Source organism: Caretta caretta, chromosome 1, assembly GCF_965140235.1.
Source record: "Caretta caretta isolate rCarCar2 chromosome 1, rCarCar1.hap1, whole genome shotgun sequence".
NCBI lineage: Eukaryota > Metazoa > Chordata > Testudines > Cheloniidae > Caretta > Caretta caretta.
In genome coordinates, this window is record NC_134206.1 from 78966594 (window position 1) to 78983400 (window position 16807).

At 43.1% G+C, this 16807-nt stretch overlaps 1 protein-coding gene across 6 annotated transcripts in view; it reads left to right on the top strand.

Annotated features, from left to right (window-relative positions):
* PIBF1 (progesterone immunomodulatory binding factor 1) overlaps positions 1 to 16807 on the top strand; it is a 172049-nt gene that overhangs the window by 127369 nt on the left and 27873 nt on the right. For all 6 annotated transcript variants that reach the window (XM_048852196.2, XM_048852172.2, XM_075129007.1 and 3 more), the window contains 2 exons: positions 8200 to 8330; positions 12889 to 12973. In XM_048852196.2, coding sequence (XP_048708153.1) covers positions 8200 to 8330; positions 12889 to 12973 — 216 coding nt within the window. The remainder of the gene's footprint in view (positions 1 to 8199; positions 8331 to 12888; positions 12974 to 16807) is intronic.

Consider the following 16807-nt stretch of genomic DNA (forward strand, 5'->3'; position numbering starts at 1 on the left):
GAAATAGACCAGATTTGTTTTGTACTCATTTGCCTCCTCCCCTGTCTAGGGGACTCATTCCTCTAGGTCACACTGCAGTCACTCACAGAGAAGGTGCAGCGAGGTAAATCTAGCCATGTATCAATCAGAGGCCAGGCTAACCTCCTTGTTCCAATAACAACGATAACTTAGGTGCACCATTTCTTATTGGAACTCTCCGTGCAGTCCTGCCTGAAATACTCCTTGATGTACAGGCACCCCCTTTGTTGATTTTAGCTCCCTGAAGCCAACCCTGTAAGCCGTGTCGTCAGTCGCCCCTCCCTCCGTCAGAGCAACGGCAGACAATCGTTCCGCGCCTTTTTTCTGTGCGGACGCCATACCACGGCAAGCATGGAGCCCGCTCAGCTCACTTTGGCAATTAGGAGCACATTAACCACCACACGCATTATTCAGCAGTGTATGCAGCACCAGAACATGGCAACGCGATACCGGGCGAGGAGGCGACGTCAGCGCGGTCCTGTGAGTGATCAGGACATGGACACAGATTTCTCTGAAAGCATGGGCCCTGACAATGCATGCATCATGGTGCTAATGGGGCAGGTTCATGCTGTGGAACGCCGATTCTGGGCTCGGGAAACAAGCACAGACTGGTGGGACCGCATAGTGTTGCAGGTCTGGGACGATTCCCAGTGGCTACGAAACTTTCGCATGCGTAAGGGCACTTTCATGGAACTTTGTGACTTGCTTTCCCCTGCCCTGAAGCGCATGAATACCAAGATGAGAGCAGCCCTCACAGTTGAGAAGCGAGTGGCGATAGCCCTGTGGAAGCTTGCAACGCCAGACAGCTACCGGTCAGTTGGGAATCAATTTGGAGTGGGCAAATCTACTGTGGGGGCTGCTGTGATGCAAGTAGCCCACGCAATCAAAGATCTGCTGATATCAAGGGTAGTGACCCTGGGAAATGTGCAGGTCATAGTGGATGGCTTTGCTGCAATGGGATTCCCTAACTGTGTTGGGGCCATAGACGGAACCCATATCCCTATCTTGGCACCGGAGCACCAAGCCGGTGAGTACATAAACCGCAAGGGGTACTTTTCGATAGTGCTGCAAGCTCTGGTGGATCACAAGGGACGTTTCACTAACATCAACGTGGGATGGCCGGGAAAGGTACATGACGCTCGCATCTTCAGGAACTCTGGTCTGTTTGAAAAGCTGCAGGAAGGGACTTTATTCCCAGACCAGAAAATAACTGTTGGGGATGTTGAAATGCCTATAGTTATCCTTGGGGACCCAGCCTACCCCTTAATGCCATGGCTCATGAAGCCGTACACAGGCAGCCTGGACAGTAGTCAGGAGCTGTTCAACTACAGGCTGAACAAGTGCAGAATGGTGGTAGAATGTGCATTTGGACGTTTAAAAGCGCGCTGGCGCAGTTTACTGACTCGCTTAGACCTCAGCGAAACCAATATTCCCACTGTTATTACTGCTTGCTGTGTGCTCCACAATATCTGTGAGAGTAAGGGGGAGACGTTTATGGCGGGGTGGGAGGTTGAGACAAATCGCCTGGCTGCTGGTTACGTGCAGCCAAACACCAGGGCGGTTAGAAGAGCACAGGAGGGCGCGGTACGCATCAGAGAAACTTTGAAAACCAGTTTCATGACTGGCCAGGCTACGGTGTGAAAGTTCTCTTTAATGAAACCCCCTGCCCCTTGGTTCACTCTGCTTCCCTGCAAGCTAACCACCCTCCTTTCCTCCCTTTAATCATTGCTTGCAGAGGCAATAAAGTCATTGTTGCTTCACATTCATGCATTCTTTATTCATTCATCACACAAATAGGGGGACAACTACCAAGGTAGCCCAGGAGGGGTGGTGGAGGAGGGAAGGAAAATGCTACACAGCACTTTAAAAGTTTACAACTTTAAAATTTATTGAATGACAGCCTTCTTTTTTTTTGGGCAATCCTCTGTGGCGGAGTGGCTGATTGGCCGGTGGCCCCCCCCCACTGCGTTCTTGGGCGTCTGGGTGTGGAGGCTATGGAACTTGGGGAGGAGGGCGGTTGGTTACACAGGGGCTGTAGTGGCAGTCTGTGCTCCAGCTGCCTTTGCTGCAGCTCAGCCATACACTGGAGCATATTGGTTTGGTCCTCCAGCAGCCTCAGCATTGAATCCTGCCTCCTCTCATCATGCTGCCACCACATTTGAGCTTGAGCCCTGTCTTCAGCCCGCCAGCTCTCCTCCCGGTCATTTTGTGCTTTCCTGCACTCTGACATTATTTGCCTCCACGCATTCGTCTGTGCTCTGTCAGTGTGGGAGGACAGCATGAACTCAGAGAACATTTCATCACGAGTACGTTTTTTTTTCTTTCTAATCTTCACTAGCCTCTGGGAAGGAGAAGATCCTGTGATCATTGAAACACATGCAGCTGGTGGAGGAAAAAAAAAGGGACAGCGGTATTTATAAAGACACATTTTATAAAACAGTTGCTACAGTCTTTCAGGGTAAACCTTGCTGTTAACATTACATACATAGCACATGTGCTTTCATTACAAGGTTGCATTTTGCCTCCCCCCACTGCGTGGCTACCCCCTCAACCCTCCCCCCTCCCCGTGGCTAACAGCGGGGAACATTTCTGTTCAGCTGCAGGCAAACAGCCCAGCAGGAACGGGCTCCTCTGAATGTCCCCTGAAGAAAAGCACCCTATTTCAACCAGGAGACCATGAATGATATCTCACTCTCCTGAGGATAACACAGAAAGATAAAGAACGGATGTTGTTTGAACGCCAGCAAACATACACTGCAATGCTTTGTTGTACAATGATTCCTGAGTACATGTTACTGGCCTAGCGTGGTAAAGTGTCCTACTGTGAAGGACGCAATAAGGCTGCCCTCCCCAGAAACTTTTTGCAAAGGCTTTGGGAGTACATCCAGGAGAGCCGCGAATGCCAGGGCAAATTAATCCTTTCACATGCTTGCTTTTAAACCATGTATAGTATTTTAAAAGGTACGCTCACCAGAGGTCCCTTCTCCGCCTGCCGGGTCCAGGAGGCAGCCTTGGGTGGGTTTGGGGGGTACTGGCTCCAGGTCCAGGGTGAAACAGTTCCTGGCTGTCAGGAAAACCGGTTTCTCCGCTTGCTTGCTATGAGCTATCTACAACCTCCTCCTCATCATCATCGTCTTCTTTGTCCCCAAAACCTGCTTCTGTGTTGCCTCCATCTCCATTGAAGGAGTCAAACAACACGGCTGGGGTAGTGGTGGCTGCTCCCCCTAAAATGGCATGCAGCTCATCATAGAATCGGCATGTTTGGGGCTCTGACCCAGAGAGGCCGTTCGCCCCTCTGGTTTTCTGGTAGGCTTGCCTCAGCTCCTTAGGTTTCACGTGGCACTGCTTCGGATCCCTGTTATGGCCTCTGTCCTTCATGCCCTGGGAGATTTTGACAAAGGTTTTGGCATTTCGAAAACTGGAACTGGAGCACGGATTCCTCTCCCCGTACAGCGATCAGATCCCGTACCTCCCGTTCAGTCCATGCTGGAGCTCTTTTGCGATTCTGGGACTCCATCATGGTCACCTGTGCTGATGAGCTCTGCATGGTCACCTGCAGCTTGCCACGCTGGCCAAACAGGAAATGAGATTCAAAAGTTCGCGGTTCTTTTCCTGTCTGCCTGGCCAGTGTATCTGAGTTGAGAGTGCTGTCCAGAGCGGTCACAATGGAGCACTCTGGGATAGCTCCTGGAGGCCAATACCGTCGACTTGTGTCCACGGTACCCCAAATTCGACCCGGCAAGGCCGATTTAAGCACTAATCCACTTGTCAGGGGTGGAGTACGGAAATCGATTTTAAGAGCCCTTTAAGTTGAAATAAAGGACTTCATCGTGTGGACGGGTGCAGGTTTACATCGATTTAACGCTGCTAAATTCGACCAAAAGTCTTAGTGTAGACCAGGGCTGAGAGAGACTGCAGCAGGCTACATTCCAGGATCCCCTCCCTTGCTCTGGTGTGGGGAATGAAGCTGCGATATACAGTGTTGCAGAAAATGTGGACAGCATGGCTGGGGACAGGCTCTACTGTAGACAGCCCTGGAGGGCTACCTGTACTGCGTTGGAGACTGCACCAGTCTCCAGAACAGCTCAGAATCAGAAAGCACTAATGTTGCTTTAAAATACCTTTCTCTTATTTCTCCTTAGTCTGTGAGTTCTGTGCTGTGCCTCTAAGAGTATGTCTACACTGTAGCAGGGAGCGTGTTTGGAAAGGTTCTTGTAAAAGATACTTGAAAGATAACCTATAACAAAAAAGGGGAAGTTATTTGATTGTTAGCTGACATGAGACAGTATGAAAAAAAACTATTTTATTTTGTTTAAAACTATATTATGCTTGTTTAAATCTGTGCTGTGTTTGCATTCCTATTAAGTAATGGTTATAGAGTAAGAACAAAGGCTCATGTCATTTTTACTAAATTAGCAAAAATTGTATCGTCAGAAGAAGATTTTTATATTCAATGTAATGGATGATATAAAATTGTACTGTTGCACTTGAGTTATATTTGAATATTATTTTTGTTGCATTTTTCAGTTACATCATAATCATTATTAAAGTAGGTGCTCTTTTCTAGCATATGGATGAGTCTAAAAATAAAACCATAACAGTGCTCTTTGCCTTTCAAAGGTGAAGAATGGCAGGCTAATGTAAATGGGTTCAAACAATATATATTTTATCGTAATACCATATTCATGAACTTACTTTTATAGGTGACTGACATTTTTTACTTATGTATTTTCGCATATATTAGGAAGCACAGCTACAGCATTTAAAGATAATTGAACGGAAAAACAGTTGGAAACTAGTTTGACTTTGTGGGAGATAAAATGAAAATGTTTATAGCAATAAATGATAGCTTTTAATAGATTTGAGGTTTAACAATGGTAGGTTTAAAATACACAGTAATTCCCTGAAACACTGGCTAAATTAATAAATTACATAAGTATCTAAAATATCGTCTGAAGTACATAAAAGCTGTTATGCAGTCAAACAAAATCAGATGATATTCTGAATGTGTGCTAATTTTAGTAAACATGAGAGGAGAGTAGTATGTTATCACAACTTGATTTTAATATTGGGAATTTGATTTAACATTCAGAAACTATGGAGGAGTTTAAAAAAAGTTTATTACACGTCTGTCAAAAACTATAAAAGTTAATACAGTAAACCAAAGAATAGCAGCAAGGATAAACAGTAAACAAGGAAATCACAAGGGATCTGTAAAGGGAAGGACTAATAGGAATACAAGTGAAAGATAAAACAATAGATTAAAGGGCCAAAAATTAGTTAAGATCAAATAATATAGTCTATATCTCAGAAACAGAATACTTTTCACTTGTGTCTGTGGCAGTAAATTAAGACAATTTCCTTAAAATTAATGAGCCAGATCTTGACCCATGATATGGCCCCTTTGTGTTGCTCCTGCAGCATACAGGGTCTACACAGGTGTACTAAATGAGCATTCCCTCTGTGTGTGAAACTCTGTCTTCCATAGAGTCAACTGTGTTGGCTAGGGGATGTGGCAGAAGTTAGAGGGGGCAATGGCCAGTGAGTTCTAACAATCTCCACTTGGCATAATGGTTCCTACACCAGGGCGGGGACTAGAAGGAGTCGGGTAGTGGATTAACTTTAAGGGAGTGGTGGTACTTATGACCTCTGACAATCAGGCTTCTAATTTAGCTGACATAACTTAGCTAATTTATAGATTTAGGTTTCTACCTTTAGACTTAAAAATTTAGGCCTTTCATCTTTCTAACAATATCTTATAATGAGGAATTTGAAGGCTGTACTTGACATGGTACATGTGAAAAAAAAATGAAATGAATGTTCTACATTGGAAGCTGATACATAGAAGTTAAAAGAAAGACTAGTTACAAAGAAAAAAAGTTGGTAAATGCAATATTTTTACACTTGAAAGAAGTGTGAGAATGCACTTCAGTTAATGTTTGAATACCACTTTGAAAACGTAGAACACAGTATAAATAGCTAAGTGTTATTTTAGCAAATCAGTTTCATAAGATGGCAAAAGGAAAACATACTTGTAAGTGATCACCCTTTAATAAATCCATACTTAGTATCTCTTGCTCCAAGTTATATGTCTTTAGAAATTAATTTAAAATTTACATCCATTTTAAATTAACCTACAAAGGATTTACTTTTTTGTGTTTATTCACAGAAGTGTAATCAGAAATGAAAAGCCACTTAATGGATTCTTTGCACATTTAAGAGATGTTAAGACTTATAGGCCTCTCTGCTCTGTCAAATTTAGAACCTGCAATTTACCACCAGCACAGCTCAAAACCATTGCTATCTCCTGTCATCTGCTCCATTGGTGAATTATGTGTCCCTCATTTGCCAAAGCAAATTGAGACACAGGGGCTTGTCTTAATTAAAATATGTATCATGTCTAAACATGATAGTGGAGAGTTATCTGACAGTACTGGCTATGAATCGCCAGTCAGAGTAGACCAGGGCATGATATGTCCTGTATCATGTTAATGATTTAATTGTCTAGTGAAGGCAAGGTGGTATTACGGGGTAGGAAACCCTGATAACGACAGTATTATTGGAGACTTTTCTAGTTCTGAACTATGAATTATCATGATTTATCATCGAAGTGTAAAGTGGGTCTGGTTCTCCATTGCCTTACACTTTGTGCAGTTATTCGTGCTCGTGCAAAGTTGGTGTAAAATGCTAGAAAATCAGAAAGGTAATGTTTTGTACTCTGATTGCATATGTCGAATGACTATCCAAGGTGCAAAGTCAATATAGAGTCATGCCCAATATCTCTAGTAGATGCTACCAGGGACTAGCGAAATATTCTAGTCTCACTTTTATAAAGGTATCTCACATGCTGTTTCCTATAGTATTGATTATAGTGCTTTTCCAAATAGACTATATGAATTAACTTACATTTTACTACTATATTGTGATTATAAATCATGACTATAGGTGAATTATTGCAGTATAATAATGATCCAGTCGTATAACCAGCTATTGGAGCATATTAATTTAAAAACTGACAATTCATGCAAGTATATGGTACAAAAGCTTTATTGTAATGAAATACCTTTAATAAATGATATTGAAAGCCTGCAGATGGGCTTTTCTCCCATCATCTTCTGTTTCAAAAGTCTTAAAATATTTGAATATTGTGGGATTCAGAAATTTAGTGAGTAAATATTTAGAATGAAAGACTGTTCATCAATTATAGTTTCTAATTTAGCATGTTAGTTACAAACGGAAAATCTGTTTGGTGTAATATACACTGCAATTTATTAAACTAAACTAGAAAGATTTACTTTGTGAAACAGGGATTTTGTTTTTATAAAATGTATTAACTATAAAGAAGAAAACCACAAGTTGTAGGTGTTAGCATTTCGTGGACTAACCTGAAATGCAACTATTGGAAAAATACAGTTGGACTGATGTGTGATTCTTGAGTACTTTCCTATGCTAATTTTCCACTTGAGGCACACCTATCACCAACAACTTACTTGGAATTTTTGACTAATTCTGTGTGACATGATTTATTATTTATCTGTATTGAGGTAGCATCTTGAAGCCATAATCAAGAATTATGTCCTTGTGCTAGGTGCTGTACACATGCATTTGATAAAAAGCATTACCCGTCCCAAAAAGTTTGCAATCTTAGAAGATGACAAAAGCCCAACAGATGGATAAAACAAATGGGGAGGGAAGGGAGGAGTCATCAATATAAACAAGATAGCTGAAGTCATGTTTACAGATAAGATCATCCAAAGATAGGGCTTAGAGAAAAGGAAAGGAAAAAAAGACAGAGCCCTTGAGGACCCCATCAAATGAGACTGAATACAGACTATGGAGTCATGAAAGCCGGGGAAGACAAGTGCTCAAGAAGAGAGGTGTGTCAGTGGTGTCGAAGAAAGCCAAGATATTGAGGAAGATGAAGTGGAGAAAAGACTCTGAGACTTGAACGGTAGGAGGCCATTAAAAATTCTGGTGACAACAGTTTCAGTGGAGTATAGAGGTCAGAAATCAGATTCAAATGGATCTAGAATCAAATTAGAGGAGAGGAGCAGTTGTGGATTAAAGGGAATTGGCACCATGGTTTGAGGGGTTTTTATTGTCAGATTATCCGTTTTATATGATCATAATGTGGTGTACTACTTTATAATTTTAAAATAAATACATTTTTTCTTTTGTCAGCTTCACAGAGCCAATTCTTTGTTGAGTCAAGTACAACAGCCATACAAGTACCTCATTGAGTCTGTACAACAGAGAGATTCTCAGATACATTTACAGAAAGAACATATTGCACAACTTCAGAAAGATGTCAGGTAAATACCAAAAAATGTTGTGTATGTCATTTTTATATTTATCTGCATCCCAACTTAGAAGATAATATTACTGTCATAACATTTGAGACTTTGCCACTGCATCATTCTCTAAAACAGTTTTACATACTGCAGTTCTTGCATCCAGGTTTTTCCTGTCTCACAGAGCTGGAGAGAGGCAATAGGGAAAGAGTTGGATTTAAAGAGGAGCTTGGAGTTGGGGAGAGATGGTGGGAAGAAAAGGAAGATCATGGGAGCATAGAGGAACAAACCAGACTTCATATGGAATCAGGGAAATAGTTTGGAGCCAGAGAGAGATTATATGATGTAGCTGTCCTTTGAGCTGGGAGAGGTGTAATTCTGAGGCATAAATAAAAGACAAGTCCCAGAGTTCATTTCTGAAGCAAAGTTAAAATTTTAACTATCCAGTAGTTATATAGTAACTATTTAAGAGATGCATACATTCACACCACTGTGAAACAACCACTGTCAATAAAAGTCTTCCCCTTCAGACTATACAGCACTGGGAATGCAGAACTGGGACTTGGCTATAGTGGCAGCATACCTCTTTAGATGACAGGGAATGAATATGTATCCACACATGGATGGTTGTTTGATTTGGAGGAATCTCTGGAAAGAAAGTACAGTTGAGTGGAATGCATGTGTATAACCACTTGAAGAGGAACCATCTGTTTCAAACGCTAGATATGCAGATAAACTGGATAGAAAACCACCCCAGATGTCCCCAATGAAAGGTGATATCCCACAGCTTTCATTGGGGATATCTCTGATTCAATAGAAGTCAATATTTTCCTTCCAGAGGAAAGCGTTTTTTTGACGTTTTCCCAAGCTCCTCTTGAAACAGAAACCTCAAAAGTTAATGCACTTTTTTGACAAACCTCATCACCTCTTTCACATATGTGACATTTTATGCGCAAATGTAGATGAAACCATTAAAAACTGGGTGTGACTTCATACCCAGCATGAATGCATTTTTGACTCTTGTTCTGAAAGTTCAAAAGTCTCTCAAGTGGTGGATATAAAAGGGCAATTTGCTTAAGGGAGTCTTTTTCAATCTGCATCTCTATCACCAATAGTTATCATAGATGCCTCCAATCTTGGTTGAGGAGCTCATTTCTGATATTCCTTGACTGAAAACTAAATAAATGTGTTAAAACTTAATTCATTGGCTGATGGGTGTTTGTGGGGTCCCAGTTGTAGGGATTTGGGACCTAAGGTAATTGTCCTCAACCAGATTAGAAAGAAACCACTAGCAGTGATGAAAGTTTGGCCATGTGAGCCCAAGATTTAGAGCCTTTTCCAGCTGGGATGCAGAAATGATTGGCATGTTGGATGCTGTGATTTGGAGTGCCAAGTCAGCACTTTTGTTAATGATAATGAAGAAAGATAAGCTCCTTCCCAAAATTGACCTTGGAAGGCTTCCTGCTCTCTGATATTTTTTGGTATATTTTTTACTATTATGCATGTTAATAAAGTTGTCTCTGATAGCTCCACTTTTCCACTAATTTAATTTGTGTGTATCTTATCTGCTATATTTGCAGTAGTGTACATTTTTTCCCCTTTACTCCAACAATGGATGAACACCAAGAAAAAAGCTGTTCCTAATCTGGAAATTGGCACTTTCTGACAATTCTGTATTCACAGTACTGACTGAAGACTGAGGTCTGGTCTACACTAGAGTTAGGTCAACATAACCATAAGGCAGTTTACGTCAACGTAACTATGTAAGCGTCTACACTAGAATGGTGCTCCCACCGACGTAAGTCATAGAATCGTCGAAGATTAGGGTTGGAAGAGACTTCAGGAGGTCATCTAGTCCAACCCCCTGCTCAAAGCAGGACCAACCCCAACTAAATCATCCCAGCCAGGGCTTTGTCAAGCCGGGCCTTAAAAACCTCCAAGGATGGAGACTGCATCACCTCCCTAGGTAACCCATTCCAGTATCTACCTTTTTCCAATCGTCCGGGACTACACTAGTCGCCCACCACATCAACCTAATAACTCCATCTCTTCCAAAGGTGTAACACTTAGGTCGATGTAGTTAGGGAAATATATTACTTACATCACGTGTTGGCTGTCAGCCTTGCACAGGGCTCACTACGCAGAGTCCCCCTGCCGGGACTGACAGCCTGGAGCCCTGCTGCCAGCTCCCAGTTAGGGATTGGGCAGGAGTGGAGGGACAGCCTGAGCCTGGCTCCTTCCCGGTGCGGGATTGAGGAACGGGGTCAGGGGAGCCTGAGCCCAGCTGCCTCCTGGTGAGAGATGGGGAGCGGGATTTAATTACTGCAGTGTTTGTAGGTTGACCTAACTTATGTGAACTTAATTTTGTAGACAAACCTTGAGTTAACAAAACAAAATCAAACAGCACAGTTTCATCTTTAAATTTGTTCATAAGCAAAAATTAGAACACTGCTATAGCTTCACTTTATGGAGCAATCATGGTTTGTTGATTCAGAAGGGAAAGAAGCAGTATAACTGGAATATATTTAATTCAGCGGATGAAACTGAACTTCAGACATGAGCTTCTGACTAATAATTAACAGTGAAGTATACTCTTGCACAATATACTGTAAAGGTATACAAGGAACTTCATGTTGTGGTTTCTTTAAGTTAAGTCATGCACAAGAACTCCAACTCTAAAATGTTGGTTTCTGCTGTTTATAAAATACATAAGTCCAAGAAAAACTAAAGTATCACTGAGTAACAAGATATGCATATAGAAAGAACACTGAGTTCAGCAGCTTCAGTATGTGTTAAAAATGACAGAGGATAAAAGTACTGCTTAAATTAAAAATGTATAATTAAAATAGTTTAAAATATAGTGAGACTTTGAAAACATAGCTTAAGCAGTATGAATCAAGTTGCAGGACACTTCCTGGGAAAGTAATGACTGCCTGGAAGGAGCTGGTGGCCCTAAAGCGCAATCAAGGGCTATTTACTTGAACAGGTTGTTAATTCCCAGGAAGTACCCAAATCCAAAATCGATGTTGCTGTTCTAAAATGGAAAAAGTCATAGGTATATGGCCATTTTTAAAAAATGTATGATGCAGTTGATTGATCATTTCTATAAAATTTATATCCTGAACATTAAACATTTGGTGTGCTTGCATCATATCTAAATATTCCATTCAGTTTATAATGTGTTTCCTTCTTAGACTGTTTCTGAGTTCATAATCTGTTTTTACTGCTATATGACTAATCATTTTACTGTGGTATTGATTTCAAGTTTAACCTGTTGTGAAGATTATTTGGTTTGGTCATGTGATGCTCACATCAGTCCCCTTTTTCTGAATTCTTGGGACTATGGAAACAAAATTGGGCAAGAACATATACAAATCTTACGGGTCTGTCAATCTGGCATTTATTCCTGGAGTCTGACGCTAAAGCTGAATATGGAAATACATTTAATTAAACTAGAAAAGAACATAAGAATGGCCATACTGAGTCAGACCAAAGGTCCATCCAGCCCAGTATCCTCTCTACCGACAGTGGCCAATGCCAGGTGCCCCAGAGGGAGTGAACCTAACAGGTAATGATCTAGTGATCTCTCTCCTGCCATCCATCTCCACCCTCTGACAAACAGAGGCAAGGACCACCATTCCTTTACCCATCTTGGCTAATAGCTATTAATAGACTTAACTGCCATTAATTTATCCAGTTCTCTTTTAAACCCTGTTATAGTAGCCTTCACAACCTCCTCCAGAGTAGCTGCCTAGAATCAGAATTTGTAGAGAAAAATTGTTTTACAAGTTAATACAATGATGTAAGCTAACAAAAGGAAGGAGAATTAAAGTTAAGCATGACACTGGGTCTTTAATACATCCCATTGTTTCAAAGTTATATGCTTGTTCAAGATAAACCTGAGATTATGGATGCTACCATAGTACTAAATAATATGTGGCAAAAATAATTTTTTTACTACTTCTGCAGAGACCACAAAGCTAAGAGGGTGCAAGTTGGACTCTCATGCATCATCAACAGAATTTATAAAAATCCAATTACATGGCCATCAGTTACACCAGCGCAAATCCAGTGGAGGCAAAAATTACACAGCAGAGATTGAGGATATAACATGGTTTGCCAAACCTTTACTACTGGTGATGATGCATAAGAATGAGAGAACACCTCAGGTTCAGGTTCGAGGGCTAGAAGTAAACAAATCTATTTTTGCTTGTAAAATTGAGATAAATTTATCTAGAAGTTACTGACACAATAAAAATAGAATTCTGTGATGCCAGTGCTAAAGAGAAGAATCACACTTTAAATCAAATCAGGGTTGTTTTTTTTTTACTGTGGTGTTGTATGTAAATGAATCAGTGATCTTCAATTCTGTTATTTGATTAAAGCAAGCATTCACATATACCCGTCTTTTCAGATGCATTAACAACCTACAATTTTTGAATAAAGGATTATTTTATACAATTGCTTGAGCACATTCATTGTTGCCAGTATTTAGCTTTAAAAATGCATGTTTCAACCAGACAAGATTAGAAGAGATTATCTGTTGCTAGTACTGTATTTCTTATCCTCTTTCTACCAGCCTTTTAAATAAAGAAAAGACAGCTTTGCTCCGTGTCAAGAATCAAATGGGAGCAGATTTGGAAAGACTTCTAAATCATCGTGAGGTAATCTTCCTATTTTAGCATAACTTTAGCATGGATGCTTTTCTGCAGTTAAAACTTGGGAAAGTAATATTTTATATTCTATAGATTTTAGAAATCTATAGGCAGTGTGTCAGCTGCGCACTTAGAAAAGGGAGTTCTGGTTTCTACTCCCAACTCTGCCATCTTACTCACTGTGTGATGCTGGGCAATACACTTACTCTTTCTGTCTCTGAGTTTCCTCACTTGTAAAGTAGTTATATTATTACTTACCTGCCTTACATGAGTGTTGTCAGTTTAATTGTTGATAAAGTGCTTTGGGGTTCTTTGATGAAAGATGGTATAAAATGCAACATATTATTTTATACTGTATTTAAGAGTCCATTGTACATTAGTTCTCAAAAATGCCAGTAGCTCACTCTTAGTAAATTTATTGGAAGCATTCTTTTAGGATGCATAACTTTTCTTAGTAAAGATTGCAAAGTTGTGATGCATATGCAGTAAAAATGTGCAAATAGAAAATACACACATTTTATGTAGTATCCTTAATATACAGTATTACACAATGCTTTCATACAGAGATTATTCATTCTGTCATCTAAAATATTGTTACTATAATAGGAACTTTGTAAACATGAGTTTATGGAAGCAGTACTAGGCACCTAAAGGTAAAAGTAGTTCAACAGATTATGAAGAAATACTTTGAACTTTTAAACTAGATTTTTACATTAAGGTAAGTGCCAGAAATTCTCTTATTAAAAGTAAAATTTGTGAGGCAATGATAAATAGACATCTCAGGGCTTCAACTGAGCCAGTGCCTGGAAGGGGGGTGATATCCTTGATGCTGTCCCACTTTCTGTGGATGAATAAACACTGGTCTCATCCATTGCACTTGCTAAACTTGAAACAATACTTGATATGGAATAGGGGTCCCATCTCTGGATTTTTCTGATAGCTCTAAATAGGGAGGTCAATTATCAGCTGGTAGTTTAGTAACAACATACTGCAGATCACAAGCTTTTTTTTTTTTTTTCTTCTTCTTTTTTGGCAGAGGCCCCAGTCCTGCAATGGTGGGGTCCATGCAAATGAACCCCTACACTCATATACAAGTTCCTGTAGTCAGTAGAGCTCTATGCAGATATAAAGATCTGCTTATGTGGAGCTCAATGCAGGAGTGGGCTCAGAAAGCAATCAAAGGCAAAAATAAGCTAATAGCTTAGACTTGGGGTATGAAAAGTTGGCCTGAAATCTGAATGAAATTAAAACTCTCCCTAAAGAAAGATGAGGTTTTAGTAGCAGTAGCAAAATAACTTTTGTGGTAGAAAAGTGCTGTGTTTCCACAGCACTGAATCAGCCATGAGAATTCTAACTGGATTTGAAAAAGGGGAAGAACATGGAGACGACAACTATCACCACCCAACACAGCAACAAGGCAGCATCGTCGTTCTGCTGTTCTGTTCTTCGAGTGATTGCTCATGTGTATTCCACAATAGGTGTGCATACTCGCCACGTGCACCGGTGCCAGAAGTTTTTCCCCTAGTCGTACCGTAGGGGGGAGTGTCCCAGTGACCCCTGGAGTGGCGCCTCCATGGCGTAGTATAAGGGGAGCTGCGCGCTTCCCCCACCCTCTGTTCTGCCAGTGGAGGTGCGTTGGAACTACTCTGCTCCAGCTTTTCTGTAGCTCATCCCCAGAACTTCTTGTTAGTTCAGTGTTAGTACCTGCAGTTAGTTAGCTGTTTAGTTAGTTCAGTTCGTTAGAGCGCCTGGGCCGGGGCATGCCCCGTGCCCCTGTTTTAAGTTGTGCGACACTTGTAGGTAATCTAGTCCAAGGAGTGACCCACATGCGGACTGTCTGTGCTGTTTGGGAGAAGCCCATATCAGCAATCGTTGCAAGATTTGCAAGTCGTTTAAGCCTTGGACCAAGAGAGAAAGGGACTTTAGGCTCCTGGCCATTCTGATGGAGTCAGTGCTGACCCTGACTCTGGCACGCCGTCCAAGCCAGCAGCGGGCACTGCGGTGTCGGTGCCCGGCAACCCTCCAGCGTCATCAACCAGTCGGCACCACTCCCCATCCATAGGGCACACCAAGAAAGCCAGAAAGATGCTTCTTCGCAGTGGCACCAAGGTAAACCTGGGACAGAGGCTAGACCCATATTGGGCAGTCCTCGATCCCCACCAGCCTCTAGGCCTCTGACTCATGTAGAGCAGAGTAGCCCGGTCCCTTCAGAGCAGGCCTCCCCGGATGTCCGGATGCCCGCCACTCCAGAGGCCCTGCAGGCAGCCTGGGATGTTACATCCATGCCAGTACCAGGAGCACTGCTGATGTCGGCTCCACAATCCAGGGGCAAGCCGTCGCTGGGATCTCAGCAGTCGCCCCTGGCTCAGTACCGGTCTCGATCCAGGGAATGTTCCCAACACTGTTCTCTACCCAGCGACTGTTGAGGGCAAAGTCCACGTGGATTGTCCTCGACTCCACCAGACTGTCTGGTTGGGTTCCATCTGACCGAGACACTCGGCACTGCTCCACCTCGAGGAGTGAATGCCAACGGGACCGAAGCAGACGTCACCAAAGGTCCTTGTCTCGGAGGGGTTATCACAGCCAGTCACGGCACAGACATAGACGTTGTTCCTGCTCAGAATCCTGCTCCAAGACCCCATCAAGGCGTCACCTCTGCAGTCCTGGGTGTCAATTGCTGGCGTCTCGCCATCTCGGATCTGCCCATCAGAGCCAATCACAGAGCAGCTATTACCGATGGTACTGCTCCTCCATGTCAGGATCGCGGTCCCGTGGTTGGCGTCGCTCCCAGCACCACTGCTCCTCCCGGTCTGGGGACAGCGGCAGGTCGTACATCAGCCCAGCCTCCATTCGTAGTCATTCATCGATGAGCCAGGCCGAACAACCAGCTCCGCCAGTGCCACAGCAGGTGCAGAGGCACCGGGCCCCGTGGCCAGCCCAACGGTACAAGTGGGCACTGTGGCCTCTGACGCAGTCCCCAGTGAGGGCTTGCTTGGTGGCTGGAGCCTCAGAAGGACCATTGGCTTCCATCTCCAGACCTCTGAAGAAGGAGTCGGTGAGACGTACATCCTCGGCACCGTGCCTGGAGACCGACCAGGTGGTGGACCCTCCGGTGCTGGCAGACACCTAGAGTACCGCACTGGCCTCCTCGCCCTCCCCGGATGAGGCGATTACAGGCCCACCCCCTCCATCCCGCAGGAGGACTTTAGGGCCCACCAAGAATTCTTTAAAAGGGTGGCATCAAGCCTCCATCTCCAGTCAGAGGAGATGGAGGAGCCCTCAGACTCCCTGTTTAACATGCTGTCTTCTTCGGCACTGGGCAGGGTAGCCTTGTCTCTCCATGAAGGGGTGGCAGAAATTTCAAATGCCCTGTGGCAAACACCGGCTTTGTTGGCCCTCATCTCTAAGAGGGCAGAACGCAAGTACTTTGTACCCGCCAAAGGGCACAAGTACTTATGCACCTGCCCAGCGCCCAACTCCCTGGTGGTCGAGTCGGTCAACCACAGGGAATGGCAGGGCCGGCCAGCCCTTTACCCAAAAAATAAAGATTCACGGAGGCTGGACTCTTTTGGAAGACAAATGTATTTGTCCTCGAGCTTTCAGTTCCGAGTGGCAAACCACCAGGCTCTCCTGGGCCGGTATGAGTTCAATCTGTGGGGCTCCCTGCCCAGGTTCGAGGATTCCCTTCAGGAGCGCGATAGGAAGGAGTTCAAGGTGCTGGTGGAGGAGGGTACAGCAGCTGCCAGGGCAAGCCTGCAGGTGGCTTCTGATGCGAAAGACACGGCCGCGAGGTCTATGGCCTCTGCTGTGTCCATGAGAAGGGCATCATGGCTCCTGCTCTCC